The following is a 26,426-nucleotide window of genomic DNA, read 5'->3' as shown; positions in this document are numbered from 1 at the left end:
ATTTTTATTATTATATTAAATGGGATATTATTTTTGACATTAATTTGACATTAATTTGTGAATTAAATTTATTGTCAGTGAACACCTACACAAAGCATTACCTGCATTTACACACACGAACTCTTTTTAAAAACATAAAATATACTGTAACAATAATTTATGTGATGGTTCGCGAATATGAATAGTCGCACAAGAATCCACGATTGCGAATTCTGAAAATTGCGCGCACACGTATTCCATGTGGTTTTTCCATAGTTTTTCGATCAAGTAAATAAGTAGTTGATTTCTTCCTTTTTGCCTGTGCGATCCGACGAAGTTAGATTGCGTTGCGGTTTTCGGCTTTTCCACACGGGAACGGGGACATCGATAATACATAGGCAAATATGGGGTACGGTCGAATAAAAAAACGTGCTGACAAAGCTCTTATCTTTTCAAACCGCAAATGACACATGTTGTAATGTGAACATAATAATGAATTAACATTTTTATATTGAATTAACGTATTTTTAGCACAGACTTCTGTGTATTATATCCGGACTGCTAACAACGATATTACAGATGAAATCAGGAACCAATTACAGTTGGGTTCAATATGATTACTGCATTAATGAGCAAAATATCAATAAATACTCTCTTGTCTGCAATGAAAATTGTTCATGAAAATCGTTTATATTTTAATAACTTCCGGCAAATTGAAATATGACACAGAGAGCGTATATTAACTTATATATTCTGACTAATTATAAATAGCTGCTCTCCCATGTTGGCAATCTATCTATATCTGCGTAAATATATATTTTAGTCGCTGTTAGAAAATAATCAAGTCCATGTGTTTTTGTCGATTCTTTCTCGGATAATACGTGACGAGCTCAAGGAATGACCAAGGAAGGTATCAGAGGCGCGTGTTCGTCCGTTGAATAATGTATCTCGTTACCGATACGTCGATAGCGCACTCTGAAACAGATCGTCTCCATGTGGCACGCAAATGCATCTTCTTGCGTAATAACGCGCCGATAAAGGCGTGTTCAATATTATATTTTGCTCAGCTTGCACAATGCTTGCTTAACACTTTACAAAATATTCCTTTATTACGTAATATTTACGTAATAACTAGAGCTGATTGTATTTTACAATCAAACAATTAATTAAAATTGATATTTGGAAACAATTCAGTGTGACAATAGTTTCTTAAAATACAACAAAGCTATTTACACAATATTTGATTGTCAAATTGCGAAAAGGAAAAAAATTTTAATTTTAAAAAATTGAAAAAAATTATGTAATTAGAAACGCAATGTCTGTCTTCTCTCTATAAAAAATCGGATTAATATGATTTATGATGATTGATTAATTACAAACGTCACATCAGTGACTTTGAATATAATTGAAAATCAATATGATAATATATCTAATTATGAAAGCCAATTTTGCGAAGATGCAAATGAGTTTCGTAACTTTATAAAATATCTAATGTGTTCAATGTTGCATCTCGAACGGCTCTGTTGGACATGTAAAAAAAAGGGAACAAGATTCAAGTAGAAAAAATAGAAAAACTTGGCCGAAATATACGTCACGTAGGTTGTATTTTACGTCAAACCGTCGCACTTTACAAATTTTTTTCCCTGAAAATCCGTCTAGGCAGTTTTATGCACTACAGTGACAAAAATAAACAGATCGGGACTTATTTTTGTTTTGATAAATAAACACAAAAAAAAACGGTATACTTTGGATTTTAACAATACAAATCCTACGCAGCGATAATATTTTGTAAATTCGCAACAAGTTCAGTCAGCGAGTTTTTTTTTTACAGTCGCTGCGAACGTGCCGAAGGACGTTATTTCGTTTTTCAACGACGGAGCGACGGATATATGGAGCCGCGCAGCAACTTCCGCTTTACCCCGAAAAACTTGGGGATTTATTCATTACACCTGCGTTGTTACCATCATACTCGCGTCACATACGTCTCCGTGAGATACGAACGCGCCTTGCCTCGTTCAAGCACTTTCGACCATGAAAACATTTTTCTACTACATTAAAGGGTAGGAATGCGTACTAGCGCATGAAGGCATACCAACGTGTTTCCCGTTCCGTTATATATTTAAAAGTATAGAAAAAAGAGATCAACTCTATTCTCTCTTCTTGTTACGCAATCTTTTAATTTACTTTTCCGTATAATTAATAATAATCATCGCCTTTTAAGAATAACGATAAATTTGTGAAATTAAAGCAGGTATGAATTTTGTCAACAGCGTTCAAAATGCGGAAGCTAAAAAGTTGTATTGACGATAAACGTTGATTATTTTTGAGAAGAAATTTATGAAATCATAATGTCAAGCCCCTATAAGCTAATAATATGAATATAAATAATAAAATAACGTAATTTAAATCGAACAAATTAATAAATAGATAAAGAAATTAGGTTCTGTAATGTATTAAACAACAATTCGAGAAAGGAGCGATTCAGAGCCACCGCGGATAGTAGTGCGTAAAATTTTTAAGATTAGTAATTCGCGAAAATTAAAACGCGTGAAAGACATATGCATATATTTTACTTGGTGCATTAACCAAGATATAGATTCTCAATTCGAGAATACTATAGGACCCCTCTTTATCTATATCTTGGTTGTGTAATTTAAATCGATCATACTGGCAATTTATTGGTTGGTAAAGAATCACAACGTTTCGACCATGGGTTTTGGTCCTTATCGAGTGAAAATATCTTAGTTAACCAATATATAGTGAAAAAAGAAGAAATCACATGTCAAGATCGTCATGTCAACTTCCCGATCAAACACAAAGAGAAAGACTCAGTCTTTCTATATATTGGTTAACTAAGATATTTTCACTTGATAAGGACCAAAACCCATGGTCGAAACGTTGTGATTCTTTATCAACCAATAAATTGCCAGTGTGGTCGATTTAAATTACGTTATTTTATTTTATCTACTGGCGACATTCAAGAATTTAATATTATAAATAATAAATTGTATGTTTATACAATTTATTTAATGAATTTAATTACAAATTACATGTTTTCCTATTTAAATGGTGGTGGAAATAACAGGATTGGCAAATTTTCCCGCGGAAATCTCGCGCTGCATTATAAGTATCGTTTCAAAGGGCAAAATATTCTCGGTCATCGCTGAATATGTTAAATATTTCTTTGAGTCGACAGGAAAATAGATATCCGTAGCTTCAGCTACAACAAGTTGCACGTAAATGAAACGCATATCTCAGAACAAAGATTTTCCGCGGTCGCTTTTGTAATATAGATATTTGTTTCTTGATATATTGCAACAGCCTCTAGCATACTATACATTGAAAATACAGATGCGAAAAATGTATCAGATTTTCAGATCGTATAACGCAATTTAAAGGAAATATGTATGTTTTATTCGTTATAATAGAGTAAATTCTTAGCTTATTAAATTATGATTAAATTATGATATATATTCTTATTATTAAATTATGATATATATTCTTATTATTAAATTATGATTTAATAAATATCTTCTCAAAAATAATCACGTTCCAATATATATTCGCGTAATAAAATAAAAGAAAAACTGTCCGATATTACTCTCACATATGAAAAATAATTATTTAAATTATTAACAAAATTATATACGCGAAACCACAGAATTCTTGACTGCAACAGCCTTTAGTTAGCATAGTATACATTGAAGATACAAATGCGAAAAATGTATCTGAATTTCAGATCGTATATAACGCAATTTAAATATGTACATTTTGTTTTCGTTGTAATAGGGTAAATTCCTAGCTTTTGGGGACTTGAAATTATGATTTAATAAATATCTTCTCAAAAATAATCACATTCCAATATTTTCGCGTAATAAAATATAAAAATTATCCGATATTACTCTGACATATGGAAAATAATTATTTAAATTATCAACAAAATGATGTACGCGAATCCACAAAAATCATTAATTTGAGACATACAGTCGTAATTAATTAATTTGTATTACCGTATCATGGAGAACACAAGCACGTGCGTGTTACGTCGGGAGGAACTCTGTCAGTGATGTACGCTCAATAACAGAAAGCAAGGACGGCAATAACTTACAAAAGTATACGCTCGCGTAGTGCATTTGTACCGGGTGAGACGAGAATTAAAAGAGGCAAGGCGCACGTGGTGTGACGAGCGCTGTACCTAAGAGCCTCGTCGTCATCCTCGTCCCTCCTCCGGTTTCGGGAGAATTGATAACATAAATATCGTGGCGGACAGTGGCCGCAATTTATGGGCATTGTAATGACCCTTAATGTGCATGAGTAGTTTGGCTACAAAGCCCTCATAACTCTTACGCGGAGCAAACGTTGCTAATTTTCTTGCGCCCGCCGTTTAGGCTGTGTCTTGTGCTAACTCAACCTCTCACCCTCATCTCCTGCCGTTCTCCTGCCTGCCCTCGCGCGCCCCGACTTCCGTAAAAACGTAAATTACAGCCCGACTAGGCGAGATCATCGTATTCCATTCTTATCTTAGACTCCGACCGTCCCGCGCGAGATGATTCATGCGCGTTTTCCAAAGTCCCGATCTCTGTGATTTTAATCCGCCATCCTATATTCCCACCGATGTCGCGACCGATGTTCCAAGTCACGAAGGGAGAGAACGGGACAACCCGTTTTTAGATAATTTACGAACGATATTCGGTCGGATAATAATTCTTAGTAATCTTCTACTTAGCAATTTTAATAACTTAGAATGTTTGAAACGACGAGGAGATAAGATAAAGATGTAAAAATGAATAAAGTGTATATTTTATCAAAGAAGCTTACGATTATATTTTATCAGAATGAAGAAGCTTAGGCAAGAAATATTTTCTCTCTCTCTCTCTTTATTACTATATATAAATATGTAGAGAAAGAGACTATGTATTATCGAGTCTATTATATTATTACATTAAAATCTAATCATAATATTATTCTAATAGGACATAATATGCCGTATAAAATCAGCCAAGAATTATATTAGTCGATGAAAGATTAATAATAAATCGTATAATGGTTTTATGAGGAAAATTTTATGACCAAAACAGAATTCGATCATCTAAATGCATATCTTATCGCTCAAAGTTTTAATTTGCTCACTCAAAAACCATCTGTACCATAAGTATAATTTATATTTATAAATATATGTGAAAAATCTGTCAAGAAAAAATATTTTCAGTTTAATTAGTTCACAAGTCTCATCTGTATTATTTAATTTTCTACATAATTAACAGATCTGTATTATTTAATTTTCTACATAATTAACAGATGTTAATTTTGATAGGAATTTTGATTACATATTAATACATATGCAATGTTCTAAATAAATATTTTAGCGATCTCAGAAGAATATTCACCAAAACTAAATAGCAATAAATGGCATTTGGCAGACTGCATATTTTATTAACGATGTCTCTCAATGTCTGCAAAGATAAATAACATTTACACGAAATATAAATTAAATAATTCTTATATTAAGCACAATAATTGACTTCATGCTAAAGCACTTATTTAATATTCACATGAAACGAAAATACGCGAATAGAAACGAACGTTTATATCTTTTATATATTGTTATCTCTTTACGAAGAGTTTTTATTATTTATTATTTAAATAATTGTCTAAATTATTATTCCAATATTCTAATATAATTACTCTCGTTAACTATGTAAATTCAATAATTTTTACATTATATATAATGAAATGATCTATAATCTATTTTATTTTATCCAATTTTATCTTTAATATCGGAATTTGTTTCTACGACCAACTCGAAACGAATTGCCGGTTATACGATTCGCGATGAGGTAACCGAAAGCAATAGAACTAATTCAAGAGCTGCTTTTTCGCGCGATTGTCTGCCTAATCCGGAATTAAATAACGGAGCGTTGAATTAGCCTGATCCTTTTAAAGTCAGATTGATGAAAGACACGAGCAGAATTAAACAGCCTCTCGCTCAAGTGCTCCTGAAACATACGACGGGAATAAAATACTGTGGACTCGCGGATTGAATGTTCAATGTTCAATTCTCCATCTCGCTTTGTCTTTAATTCTCAAAGATATGCTTACATTTTAACATTTACATTACGATAGTGATAGCTATGCTTCCATCTTTTTCTCTCTTTCTCTCATTTTTTAAATATTTGCTATTTAATAAAAAATAAGATTTATGTTTTATCTCTCAGTAAGTAAAATTTATTTTAATTGGTTATTTGCTTTTTAAATAAAATTATCATATCAGGATACTTTTCACATGCCTTTTTGATGATAAGTAAAATTGCAGAGATATTATTAACTTTATTTTTCTCATTTTCAAGTTTTTACATTTTATTCATTTTTTTTTCAATCGCAATTATATAGGTTGCGCATATAATTACATAAGATAAAGTGTGTTCCATTGCCTTTGGCAAAGGAAACTTTTTCTTGTAGCCAAACAAATAGGATGAAAACTTATGATGTTATAAACATATAACTTCACTTAACCGGGAATATCAATCAATTTTAACAACGATGAATGTTATTTGAGTCGCTACTTATATATACGAAATATATATACAAAAATCTTTTCGCACAAATTGATTGCAATTATAAAATTTTCAAAAAATCGCACATAAAAATTAATTTTGTCTAATATTGTTTTAACATTTTTCAGTGGAAAACGAAATTTAATTTCTACTAATTTAATTTCTTTAGGTTTCTACCATCTCATTTTTGAAAGTATCTTTATTTAAAAAAGTGTCATATCTACTTATTAAAAAAATATCATAATTATTAATTATTGAAAAGCAGAAGCATCCTTATAGTTACCATAAATGTTTCTGGTTTTATAGTTCCTCTCTAAATTGCATGTATTTGAACTGAAGCTATCAACTTAATGATCGCAGCACTCGAAGTGAAATACAAAATATAATAAACAGCATGGCCTAGACTGTTCGCGAACTTTGCGAGAAAAAGTTGTGAGACCTTAAGGCTCTTATCGGGCGCTAAGGAATATCAAGCTTTTTGCTAAGCTTCCCCCCGCTTTTATCACGAGTTATAAACTTTCGCTTGAGAAGGCGACGCTGTAGCGGAATCATTTCACCCCTGTGTGTAATAGATCGCTATAACTGTCTTAAAGAAATCTTGTGTACTCAGAAAAATATTTTTTTTCGCTAATACTGATGGTAAAAACAGAATTTAAATGTCCTGTTAACATGGTTTTTAATAAGTAATTCTTTTAACAATTAATATAAAAAAACAATTGTTATAAAAATTATAAATTAAAAAGAAATATAATATATAAGTCTAAACAAATTATATTATTATTATTACATTATTATTACATTTTCTGTAAAGTCAAAGATGATTCTGTAAAGGCAATGTAAAAAATTTATATTTTTATTCCAGAACTTTTAATACAATGGAACTTTTAATAAAATGCATAAATATGTAAATAATGTAATTAATGTAATGTGTGTGTGTTTATCGATAAAAGTTTATTTACTTTAAAATATTTTATTATATAATATGTTATTTACTTTAAAATATTATATTCTCTATCTAATTATTTCTCAAAACATTATGCTTAAAATATTATTTCTTGAAATATAAAATCTGAAAAAAATAGAACCCAACATTTAACTCGATAATCGAGTTTAGCGAGAATTTTTCAATTTTCATCTTACGTGTAATATAATGATGAACAATGATGAGTAATATAAAAGTAGTCGAAGAAGATATTACCGGCTGTTACGATCTCTATTTATCTCTGCAAGTAATTTCAGAGAATCTACACGCGTAGCACCAGGCGTGCATTTTCAGTTTATGTATCGAAGTCGGTAAAATATAACTTACAGCTTTTATAAAGCATTCACCATAAATCTTTGAGAAATTTTTCACCACCTGCAATACTGTGTGATGTTATATGTACTTTATGTGAATCATAATAATGTGCGCATACGCATAATTTGCACATAAGAATTAGCAAAAAGATATAAAAAATGAATAAAAATTAGCAATGCACAGAATTAATATTAGTGATGAGCAATATCATTATACCAATATACCATTATACCAATATACCAATATTAGAAATTGTAATTAATATATTTTCAAAAAGAAAAAAGTTAAGAATAAATTCTTAACTTTCTTCCATGAAATTTTTATAGAGCATATTTATAGTTAAAAAAAAATAAAACCATCAGCTCAATAAAATTCGGATTTATATCTACATCTTTTCAGTAAAAAATGATAATATTTTATTTCTCCTGTGTAACAGTCAAATATTAAGAATTTCACGTAATCTTATTTTATCTAAAAAAATAAATATATTAAAGATCTTTCATTACATAATAATAAAGTCAATCAATGATAGATCTGTAATGAATATTTTATACAATATATGAATATTGTAAATTAATATAGGAATATTAAAATATAGGAAAGCTAAATGAATTAAATAGTTGTTAAATAGTTAATCGTGCCATATAAATAATTCCACTATTCGTCTATTTAAAATTTTCTACATTTTCTCATTTAAGATTTTAAGTTATCGAAAAATTAATTGGTATCTTTGTTATTTAAAGAATTTTAAAGATTTTAACATTTTAAAATCTTAAAAATTTTTTTATTATTATTATAATAGGAAATAAGGATTTCTGTTATTCTTTTAGATCATTGTTACATTAGGTCATTGTTACACGATGCACGGCTTTAAAGGCGCGGGCAAGATCAAGAGAAAGTACGTTCCATGATGAAAAATTGTTAAATTCTTCATAGTTTCTAGTCTGCAGGAATGTATTTGCATAATCTCTATAAATGTAAAACGATTGTTGGGCTCACAATTCACGCTATTTTATGATGAGAAATGGTCGTAATATATTTTTTCCGATGATAGAGTAGTTCTACAGATACGGTTGCAGTTTCGACGAGATTTGTTTTTACAAACGCGCACTTCCTACTTGTTTAAGTACGATAAGTAGAATTAATCAGCTTAATTATACGTTAGAAAAATTTCAACGTAATTTATCAGTGGTTTGCTCATACTTTAATATCTATTTAAATATAATTTCTACGTGCAAACATTTACATAGCAAATATAATAATGTATATAATAAGAGATAATATAAAATATTTTATTTAAAAAAATTAAATTTGATATAATCAAATTTGTATAAATATATATTGAAGAAACTTTCGCGCACAAGAACTACTTAAGCTCTTATATATAATTGTTACATCAATTATATAAAGCATTTAAGCAGCTTCATATATATATAAAATTTATGTAACAATTTAAATAATAAATTTTTTTTAAGATTAAAATAGTAGGATTAGAGGACGGTTACAAAAATATAAAAAACTGTGTCGAATAGAGATGACTTATATCAGTATTTTTTACGCAATATTTCATACACACACACATTCAAGTATAAAATTTATTTCCTAAAAGAGCAATCTTTTTCCAAAACTCTTGAAATAATTTTTTCTAAATTTCCAATTATATAAGTCGTACGATTATATTGACATTATTAAAAGGCCCTTTTACAACTGAAATGGGAACGTTGGGTTGTGCGTATCGTTGCCATAGGTAAAGAATTCTTTGAAGATTTATAGAGAACAAGAGAGAGAAAGAGAGAGAGGAAGATAGGGGAGTTCTTTTCTTTCTCTTTCTTTCTCTGTGCTCTGACTTCGACGTGAGGCAAATCTATAGAGGTGCATCGGTGCCGGCGATGGTACGAGGGCAACGAGAACTTAAGGAAGGGAATATACCTGACATGCCAGAATATATCGTCGGCTAGATCTCTCACCCTGTACTCTGATTTATTTTACACCGGCGAGAGCGGCAGCACCCGCCTACAATTTCGAAAAGTCAGCAGAGTACCGCGTGTCGTGTGTACACCGCGTGTACGGGATTTCAGAAATTTAAGAGTCTTCAGGCTCGTCTGCTCGCTCCAGTTCTCCCATTGATCGTTGTTCTACAAATGAATGTGTCTTGTTCAGGAATCTAAGCCATCTTTCTATTAGATTTGACATGTAAAAAGAAGATTCAATAAAATTGTACAATATGGCCAAGCTTTTAATTTAATTTTTGCTTTATAGTATTAAAAATTGCTAATAGATTCGTGCGCTTTTCTATTTAACATTTTATTTTCTAAAATTGCATTGTATAAGAATATATAAGAATATACATATTGTATATAAAATTTATGAAATATATTAGATTTTAAAAGAATATCTCACATCATTATATTATATTGAATTTATAAGAATTCTGTTAATTTTTTTACTTTTATTTCAGAAAGATTTGACATGTAAGAAGGAGATTTAATAAAATTGTCCAATAGGGCCAAGTTTATATTTAATTTTTGCTTTATAGTATTAAAAACTACTAATACATTCATACGCTTTTTTATTTAACATTTTATTTTCTAAAATTGAATTGTATAAGAATATATATTCCATATAAAATTTATAAAATATATTAGATTTTAAAAGAGTATTTTACATCATCCTATTATATTCAATTTATAAGAATTTTGTTAATTTTTATTTTTATTTCAGAAAGATTTTAAATTGAAAACAAAATTTAAAAAAACAAAATTTGTTATATTTACTTTAAAAAACTATTACTTTTTATTAGTCTATTTAATATGTTAAATATCTTTTGCAATAAAAATTAAAATTATAAAATAAATATAAAAATATAATATGTATATAAATGTATTTTTTTCATTTCTAAAAATTATTATAGGAGCTTTAGATATCTCTATTTCTCTTTTTTTTTCTCTAAAAAATACGTTTCAATATGTTACTTTAAATACAAAAAAGTTCATTTACTATTAAATTATATAAACTATTTATTTTAAAAGATTGGTATGAATCACAATTTTAAAACGTTGGATATTAATAAGACTGTGTCCATGTTTTTAGTTCAAATATAGCTAACGGAAAAATTAACGAAATAAAAGCACTTTAGTAAATTGAAAAATTAAGTAACATCAAATCTGACATTTTACATCGATTCTGCAATACAGAATTCAGAAAAAATTCAAAAGAAATGAAAAGAAAAAGTGCAATATCTGCAATTTAATGTTTTCCACAGTTTTGTAGAAATTTGCATTTTGCATACTAGATGTTCTCGTTAGAAGCTCTTTCTGTCAAATTCTCTAAATCCATCACTATACCGTGTAAGGATTCGAATGTGTTACGACTTTATTCTTTTGGAATGACGAATATCATTCGAACTTCTATGAATTTTTATTTCATCTAGGAATGATAATTCCTCGTTGTGACCATTTAGTACGATAAAAAATTCAAAAGCAATTAAAATGTTGTAATGTAAATATTTTGAATAGCGTTTATTTTCTCATTTGAAAATCATCCGCAAAATGATAAACGATAATAATACGATTGTATTATCGTACAAAATGTGACAGAAATTTAAATAAAATTTTGATTGTGTATATGCATGTGTCGTATTTAAAATAAAAATTCTCAAGTAACCTATATTAAATAATCAGTTTAGTTATATATGATATTAATTCTGCTTTTGTGTGTTGTCATATATCAAAAAATAGTTATTTATTTTAATAAAAAATCGACTTTTTTTTTTGCTTTCAAAAAAATTTATATTGCATCTTATATAAAAATAAATTATAACATGACAATTTTAGTATTTCATCTTTCGTATTTATTGTTTATATAATTAATCCATTAACAAATGCTTTCTGCTTGAAATAATAGAAATATGCATTTAAATCTTTCATAAAAAGATCGTTCGTAGTCGCAAATCTGCGGAAAAACAAAAATCTACGTCATAACAGCTAAAATTTAATAACGAGTTTTAGCAAAACGCTTTCGTTTGTAATTGTCTTGTCTGTAATTGCGATTCAGTTAGTGAGCGAATTTTTTATCGTCGACCACCGCAGAAGTCGAATTTTACGCGGTGTACGACCGTCGTTAAATAACATCGAAATTTAATTAGGATTCAACGTCAACATTTCCGTTGTTAAGCTAAAAGACAAAAAATTACCTTCTAGATCCACCTCAAAGTGCACTCTGCGAAAAAAATTTTAATTTCCTATGAGCTTTTATGACGTAAAAGAAGACAGATTAAGCTTTGAAATATAGCATGAGCTTAAATTTATAAATAGGACAATTTGAAAACGGTCAATCGACATAACGACTTACGGCTTGTCGAGAACAGCTCCTGTCGTTCGTTCCTCAACGAGGATCAATGATCCTCGAGGTTGAACACGGACCGTTTTAAACGAGAAGCTTAATTCGTGCTAATTTTCTCGGTGAAATATTTCAATGACATTGCCGGGCAACAGAGCTCGAATTTTTAGTAACTTTATACTCTTTCTAATAAAATTGACTTTAGTATTTAATATAATGATATATAATGTGCGAAAAAAATTATATTACTGAGGGAAAGTCATTTTTCTTGAAACATAATTTTATATTAGATGTTTCTATTTTCCAACTATTTATTTCTTCATAAAAGAAGTTATTTTCTCTTTCGCTTATATGGTGATTTTCATCACACTTCTATTTTGTTATAGTATATTCATATCTTGCAATTCATTTTTAAATCTAAGCAATACCGCTCGAAATGTGCTTTCGGTATATTGTTCAAGGAACAAAAAAGAAAAACTAAAAAGGAGAGCTGAAGGTGCAATAGGATGCCTCTCTATAGCGACGATATATTTCTTGAATTATAAGGACGCGGTACGGAAGCGTGAAGAAGGTGGCGAGTCTACCACGAACAGCCGACACGTGTGTGAAAGAAGAGGGCGGGAGGTCTTGAAAACTTTCCGAGATCGAACACGACTTCTTCGAGAAGCGAAGCCCTGCTCCATTATGTGACTACGAGCCTTCTTTTCCTCCTTTTCCCTCCCGTTTGTTTTTGCGATATATCCGTCGTGAATTTTCGCCCTCCTCTCTACCTTACATTTCCGATCCCAAAATTTCACTGAGAAAAAATCGCCCTCAAATTTATCAGGAAATCGTGAGGCGCGATACGTTGTTTCGCGATTAGACTTCCGCTCAATCTTCCAAACGGAAGGCCATTACATTTTTCTCGAGCGAGTTTAAACGAAAGGTTTCTGTAATTTTGTGTACCGCATTAATCAATCAATCATTATACTCGGAATATAATAATATTCCGAACTCCCGAGAAGAGAGGGAGGAAAACGGAAAAGGGGGCCGGGGATCATTAGTCAGAAACGTCAAAGACAAGGCGACTGTTCCATGGATAGAACGCGGTACGACCCTTTGTACGATTTATTTTCAACAATGGGAGTTATTATTCCGCGAACATTAAAGCCACATTTTCCAGTCGCGCGCGTTTTTATGCTTTTAAATGGCAAATTCGGACAACGGACGTAGTGCGTCATGTTATAAAGACGTAGCTAGAAATTAATTTTGGCCAATGTAAAAGTTTTGTTTCGACGATGCGCTACATACATTTACATATCCATTTATTATGCTATATTTATTTACTTATTATTATTATACAACTCATATTTAGCAGAGTGCACTTAAATCCATATTTTAATTTAAAAGTTTAAACTACTCTTAATGTAATTATTTCAACTATTTTGGAGTCTACATTTCTATAACTAAAATCGAAAAGACAATAGAATTATATCCAGTTGAAAGCGGAGATTTGATTTAAATAACTATAAATATTGAAATCGTTATTTTTGACTAAGATCAATTTAGAAATGTTAAGATGAGCGTCATGAATCCTTTAGGATCTTACATGAATCCGTCATGTTAATGAAAGAGGAACATTACGGCAGGATGCTGTCGAGCACATTCACATTTGCATAGAACAATCGATAAAGTCTTTTTCTTACAGGGAGCGCAAGTACGCGATTGTAATTCGGGGATTTAAATGCAAAGTAATGAATGCTCGCAAAACATATGTATGTACGAGCACTGCGTGCGCGTGTATAAACATATTTAAAACTATAATATCGAACTGCTTTGCATCGGGAAGAGTGATTTTGCATATTATTTAATCGCTCAATTACAAATTCCCGACGCACGATTCATCGTAAAATACAAGGCTCTCTCTCGAAACATAAATTTTCCATATTTCCGTATCGCTCGTAGTTTCAATAAATGCGAATTCGAGAATGAAAGATCCGGTAAACATAAAGGGCCACGTACAGACATCGTACAAAGTAATATCTGTTACTATCAAGATATCGAAGATTGCCAATATCAGGATAAGCGATATCATATGGATTTAGATGGAGTTTCGCGAGTCGTATTTTCCTGACGTTTCTTTTGCCCGGCCGACGACTTTATGACTCTTTGCACTTTCGCGACGTACTATCGTCGACGACGATGCCATTAAACGGGATGACCGCCCTTTACCGTGCTAAAATTGCCGCGATGCAGCTGATGCTGTACAAGTGTACACGTTTCATGCCAGCCGAGAAGGTATTTACCGGCAACCGGACTCCGGTTTTTCTTCATCCCTTTACCTATTTTGTTTATCTCGAAAAGAGATACGGTATCATATATTTTATAACAATGCATCTTCTCGCACAATTTTTCACTTAGAAAAAAAGATACGCTCAGTATTCATAAAAAATATCAATTTTTTTATCCTTTTATCTCCGAATAAAATCGAATACGAGTAGCAAAGAGCGCGACTCTTGAAATGCTCTACCTGCTATATATCTTGGACTCGCAGTTATATCTGCCCGGATTTGACTCGAAGGGCTAATCTTCACTTACAAGCGGGGGCGATTATCCGCAACGAGTTATCGCAGCGACGCTGCCGGTCGTTGCTGCCGTGGCAGAAAACGCGGGGAGAAGATAAAAACTGGGAGAATCATCGGGATCGCGTGCGGAATCTCCGTTTATTGTGCGTGCCACCAAGTGCTCAAAAGCGTTTTCCAGAGGAGCGAGAGACGCAAGAGAGAGAGAGAGAGAGAGAGAGAGAGAGAGAGAGAGAGAGAGAGAGGAGACAGAGGGTGGCGAGGAACCATTGGGACTCATCGTCGGGACTGGCGAACTTGAAGACACGAGGGGATTATATCCCGCCTATCCTTTATCAACGCCAAGAACGTCTATTGCTATGATACCTAGTCCTTTCCTTGTAATATCGCGGGCGATAGTCGTTGCTCTTTTTATCATGGCCCTTCGCTACAGCAGCGGAGGTCGAAACGAGCCGCTCGCCCCCTCTCGAAAGCAGTAACTGATAATAGGAGCCAGAGGAGGAGGGCTCCTACCATCGTCATATTCATTCTTCCCGAATCTTCATTCATCTTTCCCCGCCTCGGGTAGAAGCCAGACACGTTGCGATTTTATGACCCGAACGCAGGGGGATGCATAAGATAACATTTAATTCCCTAGAGATAAAAGAGAATAATACTCGGCTACTGCATAGAAATATTATGCTCGCATAAAACTTCTCTACAAAATATTGAGAATTTGTATAACAAGATATAAGATATGTATAAATATTATATTATGCAAGAAAAATAAGAGATATTCTTTTACTTGTCTGGGAAAAGTAAATGAATTATGAAACGAATAAATAACGAATAAATTTCTTTTCTAAATTATTCTCAAATTTAATTTTATATTATTATATATAAAATTAAAATTTACATAATGTTTAAAAAATAATATGTATATTTACAAAATTATATTTGTTAAGAATAGAAATTTTTTTCTTTGCTTTAAAGGCAACTTTAAAATGTTTAATTATATAAAAAGAGGATAGCAAGAGTGGCAATTAGTAGCGATTTCAAACAAACTATAGGTTCTCTCAGATTAATTCTTGGAGCACAAACAGGTTAATTAATTACTTTTGACGGAGCTGAGTTTGATCGCTGTTTATTCACGGTCTGTTAAGTAAAATGGTAGGTTCGCATAGCTGTTTCCCATTCTCTCGCAAAAGAATCGAATTAAGAAACATTCTTGCTCCATTGCAATTTTCCGCGTTGTATATTGAATCGGGAGAGAGATTCACGGAAAATGAAAGATCTTCCCGGAACAGACTTCGTTAAAACGAATATACTTGTTCGACAGATACTTTTCTTCATTAGAAAAAGAAAACTTTCTGTTGGGGGAGCGACAACAGAAACGATTTCTTTTCCCGCCGTTTACGACGGCATCGAAAGGGCTTACGGACAAATTGCGATCACAAAGCTCTACGCGATACGCCGACGAGATGGCGATCAAATTACTCCATCGCTCGGATTACTTAGTCACATGACAAAACGCGGTCAGAGCTTACAAAATTCCGATCGATCCTTTGCTGCAAAGGGAGATTCGAATCTTGTGCTCATTCTACGAATATTATCTTTTTATTTTATCGTATTATCTGATGCTACGATTTTACAAATTATGTTTTTTATGTTAATTATCAATTTAAGTAACATCAAAAATAGAATGTTATTTGCTGAAAAAATAAATTTTATCTCTTCTTTTTTTATTTTTTTATTTTCTCTCTCTCTCTCTCTCTCTTTCATCAATTTAAATTTAAATTGTTCAATTACCTTTCATGATATGACACGTTCCAATGGATATTTTTTTTTCGTCTTTTTCTTTATTTGCATGCATGCTAAATTATGGAAAGTCCTCAAAAAACCGTAAATGTAAGAGTTTTAACGCATATAAACGGGCTTGAATATATTCCTTTGATTACATTCGATGATTGTTACTACTGAACACTGCACTTGTATTGACACTTTTCAATAATAACTATTAACAACTGCACTAGAAAAAATTGAAAAAATGAAAAAAAAAATCACTTTTATTTTTTGGTAGGAAAAAATAGATATCCTAAAATATCAAATTATTTAAATTTGATCCAGCGACCTCTCGTATCGCCAGTTCTTCGGAGCCAATCGTGTTTACGAATGGTTATGTAAATAGACATTCATGCAAAACCAGATAGAGCGGTAATGAATTCTAAACGTACAGATGATCATTGATGAATGTGCGGAGAATGTCGGCCCTGCGACAACTTTTTCAAATGAACACAAAATATGGCTCGATAATATCAGCGTACCGGAAATTTCATTTCACATTCGACAAGGATGAAATTTGAATGCAGATCAGTTTCTTGCGCAAGTGCACGCTCTGCTCCAGCAGCAACAGGCAAGAATTACAATCGCCATAATGCACGCGTTGTAAAAACCATTTGCTCATATCCGTATATACATACATGGCCGTGTTCTATATCGCGTCACGTTTACATGCGTAGATTGCATTAAAAGCGACGCGATGCGCGCGCCAGCAATTTTTTTTTTTTTATATATATATTATGATGCATGTGCAGCCGGCACTTGTCGGAAATAATTCAATTTCTGTGTAATAAAGTTCCCGTGCGAAAGACCATTTTGCGGTATCGCGTAAGGGCGTCAACTAGCCTCCCTCCAGACGCTTATGGATAATTAGATGAAAAGATAATCAGGTAAAGTCCGAATATTTATCGCGACAAGATGTTCTTTACCACGAATTGCAACGGAGATGCTTTCGAATTATGGATGCATTTATCATGCGACTGCGGCATGATTTAATTTCCAGCTATGTGCATCTAAAAGTTTTGCAATTAGGAAGATCTGAATTTTATGCGTTTAAATGAACTCATTAGAAGGAAACTTTGGCTAGACCCGGAGAATTTTAGATTAAATTTGAAATTGTTATATATCGTGAAATATTCATAGCGTATAATAATCTTATGCCATTGTCTTCCTGTTTGTTTTTTATAATTTTATAGCAAACATAACGTTTAAAACAAACATACGCTTCTAAGAATAGTTCGATCGAGGACTGGGTATTAATTGTAAATTAAATCTATGTATTTACGTACAATATACAGTCATAATAAAATTTTTTTTAAGTTACGTGACGGGACGGCTTGTTTCTTCGATTAGGAAGATGATAATAATCGCAGAGTTTGCTTGCGAAATTGTCACGTACTTGCCCGATAAATGTTACAATGGCTTTGCCGTAAATTACCGAACTCAGGTGTACACGATTCGGCTTAGCTTCGCGCGTTTGACTAATCACGGACTGTAACCACTGCGAGGTTACTCTAATACTTCAGAGATCCCGAATAATTTGCGACTAGTCGAATGTGTATCGGTCGCGTTCGTTACTGACTATTACCGCTACTATCGGCTGTTTCTCTCGCGAAATGTTCTCCTTGTTTACAAAGGGAATTAGCGAGCATTTAAAGTTTAAAACGAGAACGAAATAATATTTTTAACGATGTAATGAGATGATCGTAATCTTCATTCGAGATATTTTTAAACACATTTAACGTTCCATGTAAATAACAAGTATTCTGTTATCACAATACCGACCTCGTTGAACAAAAGTAAGCCGAGGAACGGAAGGAGGACGAAAGAGTTTTCGACTGAAAATTTGCGCAGAATGCACAAAGACGCAACGTAAGACAAAGGGACGCGTCTTCGCCTTCTTGGTTTTGAATTGTCGTCCTAAACCCATGTAAAACAATATGCCTCGTCTCGAGCGCGACTGTCTATTCTGTTGGAGAAGAATCGTCTTGTATACGTCTAATTACTCGATAGTATTGTTTACGCGGGCTTCGTCGTTTACCAGCCGCCTTTTCGTTGCCGGTCTCTTGTTAGTCGAAATCCAAACTCGATATTACTCCGTCCTGTGTATCGAGTAAACGACGGAATCCGCTTTGAATAAAGTCACGTCGCTCGTGGTATATGAGCATCGAGCAACGTTGGCTCCTCGCGACCGAGCTGTAACTGCGTGATATAAAATAGGGTAAGCCGCGGTTATTTCTATCGTCCAACGAAAGGACGGCACCGATAAATATTTCAACGTAAATTATTATTCTGCGAAAGAGAGCGAGGGGGTTACTTCACCTCGCGAAATTTCACAAAATTTCCCTTTTTCACTAATATATTTTATATTTCATAAATCTTGCGTATGCCAAGTTTTTCGAGGCCTCGCCGGGAATTACCGCCCTTTTGCCACAATTGCTTGTGGCTACTGCCCCATTGAATGCTTTGCACGTGTATTCGTAACGTGGTCGTGGGAGTTGCAAATTCCACGAGAAAGAGAGAGAAAGGGAGGAAGGGCGATTGGACATTTCGCCAACTTTGCACCGCGCCGGCGTCAAGTTTTATCGCCTCGCCTTTTCGCTCATCACATTCGAAACTTGTTGGCCGCACTGCTATTGCTCATTGCAGTCGAGCGGAAAAGCTTGCCCCGGTCTCGAACTTGATTCCGCTTCCTGTCGCGCGGACACGCGCCCACATGATGGATACACTTTGCTGCGTGTGCGGGAGGGGGGAGGGCGATAAATGTACCTAACTTCCGCCGTTTTCCGTCGCAGAGTTCTGTCGCGGGCAAACTTTCGCCCGACGACTCCGCTTTGGAGCTCGACTTTGCGTTAGGATCTTTGTCACTCGGGAGGCAATCAAGCGCCTACACATCACGCGTTTGTATTTAAGAAAGTAGGAGAGAATGAAATTCAACACATTATAGATTTTGACGTTATTTATATCGTTATAATTGAAACTGTAAGCTGCTTAAATTAGAAAAAATAATTATAATTATAATTATAATTACAATTATAATTTTCAAGTATGATTTTTTTGAGGGTGATTATTTAAAATGAATGTATGCATTATCATACGAGCAGAAATCGCTATAATTGTGCATAAGCAATGATGATATCAAAGTTATTTAAATAATGCACAGCATATGATATTATTTTGCATATGTGTTGCGACGTACGAATGAATCTGAATCATGTTTAATTCAGTTACATAATTTGTTCGGGCCTGAAAATGAAAGTAAATGGATGAGTGTCATCATCGTTATTGTAATTGTAACTGCAAGAAGATCGATATGAGTGTGTCACATCAATTTAATATTATGATTCGAAGTGTCTAACAAGTCTGCTAGTTTCGTAATGGAGTTATCAGTGTGTCGCTGCACAAGAGAAACTTGCCTGATTGGCGTTTAACGCTCGCAACGCGCCAGCCTGATCGTCAAGGGCGATGTTATTGTCACGATAAATTTTCCTATGCACATATTTAAAACTTGCAATTTTTACTCCAATGCGATTTAATTCAAGTCGCGTCTTACAATCTCATCGAAGCTATTTCAATCGATTAATTATTGGGATCAAGTTAGATAAATATTTCAAAAGCTTCTCTCTCTTCAAACATTTAGAATGCTTGTCTAATAAGGATTTTTATAAATCGAGAGATTTATAAATATAATTAAATACAATCGTTAAATAAGAGAAAATTGGATTAAATCAATTTTCATGTTAATGTTAGATTCGCTTTTTGTTTTTTGTTTGCAGTGCAAGTTTATGGTTTTTAGTTTTTCTTTATTTCTTTCTTGATCTTTGATGCAATATCGTGGAAACGAATAAGTCCCCATAACCGAATATAACCGAAAGTATGGCGGATGTGCGTTTTGATCTATACGCAAAGTCTAGATGAAAGGATAAGAAATATCCCAGTGGAATATCGTCACAGACGCTGACACGACTTTAATGTCCCCAGCATAATATATTCTCCCGTCTCGTGTCTATTTTATTATTATTTTTATTTTTATTTCACAGCCGCAAACATTTTTATTTTTACTTCACGCAAACATTTGAATCAACAACGTAAGAAATTGCTGAGATTCGCAATTCGATTAAAGCTCAAAATCTGTCGATTATTTATCATCGGTAAGCTGTGTTATTCATTATTCGTTAATATACGATTTAAATAAAATTGATCAATAATGGAAAAAAAAGAAATATAGTCCATTATTTCGTAAATGTAATTGTGACCATGTTCATTTTACAATAACTTTTGATCTTTCTTTGTAATTGCGTTTATTTGATTTTCAGCGTTGAATACGAGGATTCGTTTAATTACATATACCCATTCATTAATAATTTATATGAACCATCAAAAGGATATGCGAAAATTGTACCTATAATTAACTGACATGACGTATTCAATTACTCGCGATTCTCATTAAATAACATTTTTGCTTATGTATTATGTATTCAATATTTTATTAATTAATAATCGCAATCATGTGAAAGAATTAAGTTATCTCTTCTATTAAAGATAATAATTTTTACATAAATCACAATTTGCACGAAGATGCGCGATGCATACATAAAAGAGACCATGTATAGAAAGAAAAAATGTAACACGCATACGACAAGCTAAAATATGTAAATTGTAATAATTATACGTATGAAAAGTAAAGTTAAAAAATATATTAATCAAAGATTATATTTGCCTCGAAATACGTCATACAATAATTACTTCATGTTTCAGCTGGATCCATGATTGTGGCAAAATGGTGGATCGGCAAAAGGCACTTCTGATGGTGTTATTGGCGCTCCTGATTTATCCAAACGATATCTTTGGTAAGTTTTCATCTTTATCATTTCGGAACGTGAACGAATACAGGGGTAGGCGAAGAAAAAAAGAAAATTTCGACCAATTTGTATTAACTATACGGCTGTATCCTCGAAAACTCGCTAAAACGGATTGGAAAGCCATTCCAGAAAAACAAGATTAATCTAACGAAATCCCTTAACGGATTTCGTCTCTCCCCCCCTCTGCCCACCTGGATCCCTCCCCCCCCCTCCCCAAGCTGATCCCGCGATATTAGAATCCTCGACGCGAGAGTAGATGCCTATCGCATCACGCGAACGCGTTCGCAGATTTCGAAGGCCGCCGAACCCGAATACGAGAGCCGTGAGATATATATCGCACTGTGTACGGGCAATTTTGCAACTAAGCCGTTCGCTGTGCACACGACCACCTGTAAATACAATACCGGGACTAATCCGCTTTTGAAACGCACACTAGCATGGCGCGACATACGGCGATATTGGCCTTACGACCTCTTCCACTACGGTGAGATATTACTTTTTCTGAATACCAATGTGTGTTCCGGATAAAATGAACAATCCGTAAAGTTTCGTTAAAACACGCATATTATTGCTCATTCCACTTTATTTACTTGTGCGCGGAAAAATGGAAAAAATCGTCTTAAATATCTTTGTATAAAAAAAATAAAGTAAAAATGTCTGCGTAATATAATATATTCGAATAGATATGAGAAAAAGAAGTTGAATTTCTTTCTAATATATATTTCATAAGAGCTCTCTAATTACGACAATATTTAATATTGGAAGTTAAACTTTTCGCGGATTAAGCTCCAACAACAATGCAAATAGGTTTTCAGTACATTTCAAGTGGAATTTATTTCAGGAACAAAAATAAAGCGATTATAAATGAAAACGCATCAGAGCAGGATTTTATATGTTTGAATATCGATAATAATAGCTAATTAATAAACCAGTAAATATCCAGGGATTATTTCGGGTATCATATTAATCATCTATTAATTCCTTCATATTATTATATTATATGTATTAATTAATTATTACCCAAACATATTTATTACATACGCATGTACACTGTCATATGAGCATTAATAGTTTTTGAATTATAAATAACAACAGAAGAAAGTATTATAACAATATGAAAAACAGAAATATGGAAAATAAAATTTTACGGAATTAATTATGAAGGTTTAGCATGAACTTTGTAGCAGTGCATATAAAGCCAAACATAATTTATTTTTCGTCTCAAAAAAACTTGAATGATGATGAACGTGTAATACAGAACTAAATGAAACGTTCAGGCATACAAGCGAATGTCGTGAGAGAAAAAAATAAAAGATTACGATTTTAATAAAGACTACAGATACCGCTTAGGGTAGACGAGAGACGACAAAAAGAGGAGAAAAGGAAAGTGGACAGAAAGATATTATGTAGTCTGACGTAGACAAGAAAATTTTGCAAACTATCAAGGTTTTATCGCTTCCTCCAGTCGCGCATTCGCATGATAATTCCCAGCAAACGTCTTCATAACAGATGAATGGCATTTGATTACTGACGTCACTCAATTTTAGCCGATTTCTCTCTCTTTTTCTCTCTCTCTCTCTCTCTCTCTCTCTCTTCTCGCATTCTCTCAGCGAGTAAATAAGATTTCCTAGAAGAAAACTCTAACGTGCCTGAATATTCTGGATATTCTGCGGATTCATTTCTCGCAAACAGGCAAGCACTATGACACCTGTACCCGATACGCATTCCCTTAACAACTCCGGCATTCTTCCATTCTATCGTAAATTGCCCAATTTGCATTGCTATCTCGACGAATCGTTATAAGAATTTCCATTAATCGTAATAGATTCCGTTTAATACTTTTTAAAATTTTTATCTAAAAATTCATATTCTTTAAAGAAAATCCATATTACATATTATTCATGGCACTTGTAAAATATAGGTATGTAAATATAAAGAGATTAAATCGTTTCTCAATCTATTTTCAATAACTAAAATTGATTTTATAAATTTTAAAAGATTATAAAATATAAAATAAAATATGTCCTAATATTTTTATAAAATAAAGTCAATAAATCTCAATAAATTATTTAAAATCTTAATTAAAATAAAATAAAACCAATCATTTTAAAAAAGTAATTTTAAAAATTTATTGTATTTTTTTAGCAGAAAATAATAAACAAAATATTTTTTAAATACATTTATTAAAAAATAGGTAATAAAAATATATCTCATTTTAACTTTGATAATTTGATAAAAATCATGATTTACGAATATAAATCACTGATATACTGTTACAAATAAAAAATTGTAACAACAATTATAAGTACGCAATAATTATAAATAATTTAGATCTGTCACAGGTTTTTCGCGGGTTTTTTCCGTCTTGAATTTAATTTTTTCTCAGTAACAAATTTTGATTTTTAAAATATCTGATTAAAAAATAGAATATATACTATTTTTCATATTCACACAAAGAGTCGAAAGCGCGCGACATAATGTTCAAATAACTTATAATATAATATATATTGGATTATTCTACTCATTAATTTTTCCAAATAACAATGTTTTCATCATAAATTAAAATATTATAAAATATGTGATTTAATTTCTTCATTTGAAGCATGAAATAAATATTCTTCATAACACGACATATTCTTGAATCACGATAATATCGAATAATTCTTCCTAGACAAATTCAAAATAAACTTTGAGGAGCTTTGTGCAATTTTTAGATTGCATATATCATGTACGAGTAAGTATCCGGGAAACGATAATTGTAAAAATGCGAAAGAATTATCCACAAGTGCAAGATGTTTCAATGTGCATTGAATATTGAACGGTAATGCTGAAAGAAATAAATAAGGAGCAGGACGTGCACGACCATAGAAAGGCAAAAGCAGCATCCGGCCAATCGGGAACTTCCGCTTATCGTTCGCTTAACGAACGGTGAATAGAAAAAGGGTGGTGGCCATTCAGACGCGGGCAAACGGAAGAATAAATTGAGTTAAATTAAACGAGACCTTTTTTCACGCGATTTTTCTCAAGGCGAACGACATCATCGATGAAGCGATACCGCGATGCAAATTCTTGGCTCTATTTAGAAATGTCTCATTTAATCTAAAATATACTACTTTCATTTAATGCAGCATGTCTCCAATCAATTTTTCGACGTCTCTCCTCCGTTTTCTTTGCGATAGAAATTCGTTCGAGAAAAAGAATTTCATGGAAATAATGCACTTCATCTTAAATTTAAATAACGATATAACGAGGATTAATTTCACATGAAATTTAAAAATACAAGATTCGTGATTTTTTAATGGAATATATATTTCACAAGTCAATATTCATTTGGAAATGATTCCCACCGCAAGGAAAGATTGCACTTCGCAATGCATCTCATTTCTAAATCTTCGCATTTATGCAACTCGATGAATTTAGCATCCATCGGTATAAAACCGTGTTCTTCTGCTTATGTTTTGCATTAGCATCGTCGTTAAATTGTGACAAAATTTACTTCAAACGCTTCGTTACGATAAGCAAAGCCGCTTTTGCAAAGCAACCGGAAAAATCTAAGACTGCGAGAGTAAACGAAAAAAAAATATAAAAAAAAACATAGAAAAAAAGAGATTCAATAATTAGATCAAAAAAATGTTATGGTCTTAAAAATAAAATGTAACTTATATAACACAATTGTGAGCTGCACAACTCAGAAGAGTGTAATTAAATGATAATAATAAGCAAAATATTAATTATATTTTTTATTAAATTATTTATTAGAATCTTTTTTTAAACAATCGGTTTTCTAACATCTGATAGTTCGATCGAAGTAAAAAAATATTCAAAGACAAGTGCATGTTAAATCGCACACTATAACATGAATAGTAGAATAGAGAAACATAAAAAATCGAATAAAACGGAGTTAAAGAAAGAAAGAGGAAGAGAGAGAAAGTTAAGGGGTACAAAACGAGAAAAATGAAACGCTGAAACTCGGGAACGACTTTCCGTCGAGAGTCGCGACTTTGGGAATATTTCTTTAGCCGGGCAGAGTTACATGCGGGTGGTAGCTGTTGGGTGACGAGATTTGTAGAGTGTCTGTTTGCTTGTTTGGCCGTTTACTTTGGCCACCAGCAGAGGAAGAAAGTGCGTTGGCAGGCGCGAAAACAGCGCCAGAAGGGATACCGACCTATATGCAAAGTAAAGTTACGTCCCATCCAGTTTGTAAAAGATATAATAATATGTTGGAATAATTTTTTAAGAAATTCTACATTATTTTTTTTTATATGAATAAAAAATGTACGAAGAATAATTTCCTGTTCGTTATCTTAACAAATTCCAAGCTACAATGATAATTTTGAACATTGAAACAGTAAAAGCAACGAGAAAAATAGTTGGCTATCTGCCTTTGGCTGAGAAGAAAGTCCCTGAGTGAAAGTCTAAACTAATGCGGAAATCGATCCATTGTAGAGAGTGAAAACTATACTAGTGAAAAGTGTACTGTAAATACTTTCGAACACGTGCACCAATGCTGAAAAACTCATGTATATTGTCATCACACATGTTGAGTTATTTCTATATTTATTATTATATATATTTTAAGCGATTTGACTTATCGCACAATAATTTTTTGAACAATTAAGTAATATTCACTTTTCATGCACTTTGAAGAGATAGAAAAAAATGATGGACATTTAAATTATTTTTATTATTGTGACTTTGACTGTCACCGATAATGATGAACATGAAATGCGGCAGTTATTATTAATATACTGGTTCGCAAAGTGCATTCTAGCGCGATGAGTTAAACATGTAGTTAATATTACCTCAGTTGATACATTGCAGCGATAGTTTAGTCGACGTTCTGGATGCTCGATTACACAAGCGATACACGTGGATCGAGTAAATCGTATGAAGTTCATTTGCAACAAATTTCCGGCACGTGGATAATCCCACGCGATGGAGAAAATATAAAATATATCTATCATACTTTTCGAATATACTTATTGTTAGTACATGTATGTTGTGATACAATTTTAAG

The 26,426-nt window shown here is 32.4% G+C and overlaps 1 protein-coding gene across 5 annotated transcripts in view; it reads left to right on the top strand.

Moving 5' to 3' along the window:
* The window catches only part of LOC105254897 (lachesin), a 158,827-nt gene that overhangs the window by 88,072 nt on the left and 44,329 nt on the right, over positions 1-26,426 (top strand). For all 5 annotated transcript variants that reach the window (XR_002192714.2, XR_002192713.2, XM_025409987.1 and 2 more), the window contains one exon: positions 21,306-21,397. Coding sequence is in view for 3 of the 5 variants with exons in the window: in XM_025409987.1 (XP_025265772.1) it covers positions 21,328-21,397 (70 nt within the window). In the remaining 2 variants the exon portion in view is untranslated. The remainder of the gene's footprint in view (positions 1-21,305; positions 21,398-26,426) is intronic.

This window comes from Camponotus floridanus, unplaced genomic scaffold, assembly GCF_003227725.1.
Source record: "Camponotus floridanus strain SB8 unplaced genomic scaffold, Cflo_v7.5 scaffold3, whole genome shotgun sequence".
NCBI classification, from domain to species: Eukaryota; Metazoa; Arthropoda; class Insecta; order Hymenoptera; family Formicidae; genus Camponotus; species Camponotus floridanus.
This window is presented reverse-complemented; position numbering and strand designations above follow the sequence as displayed.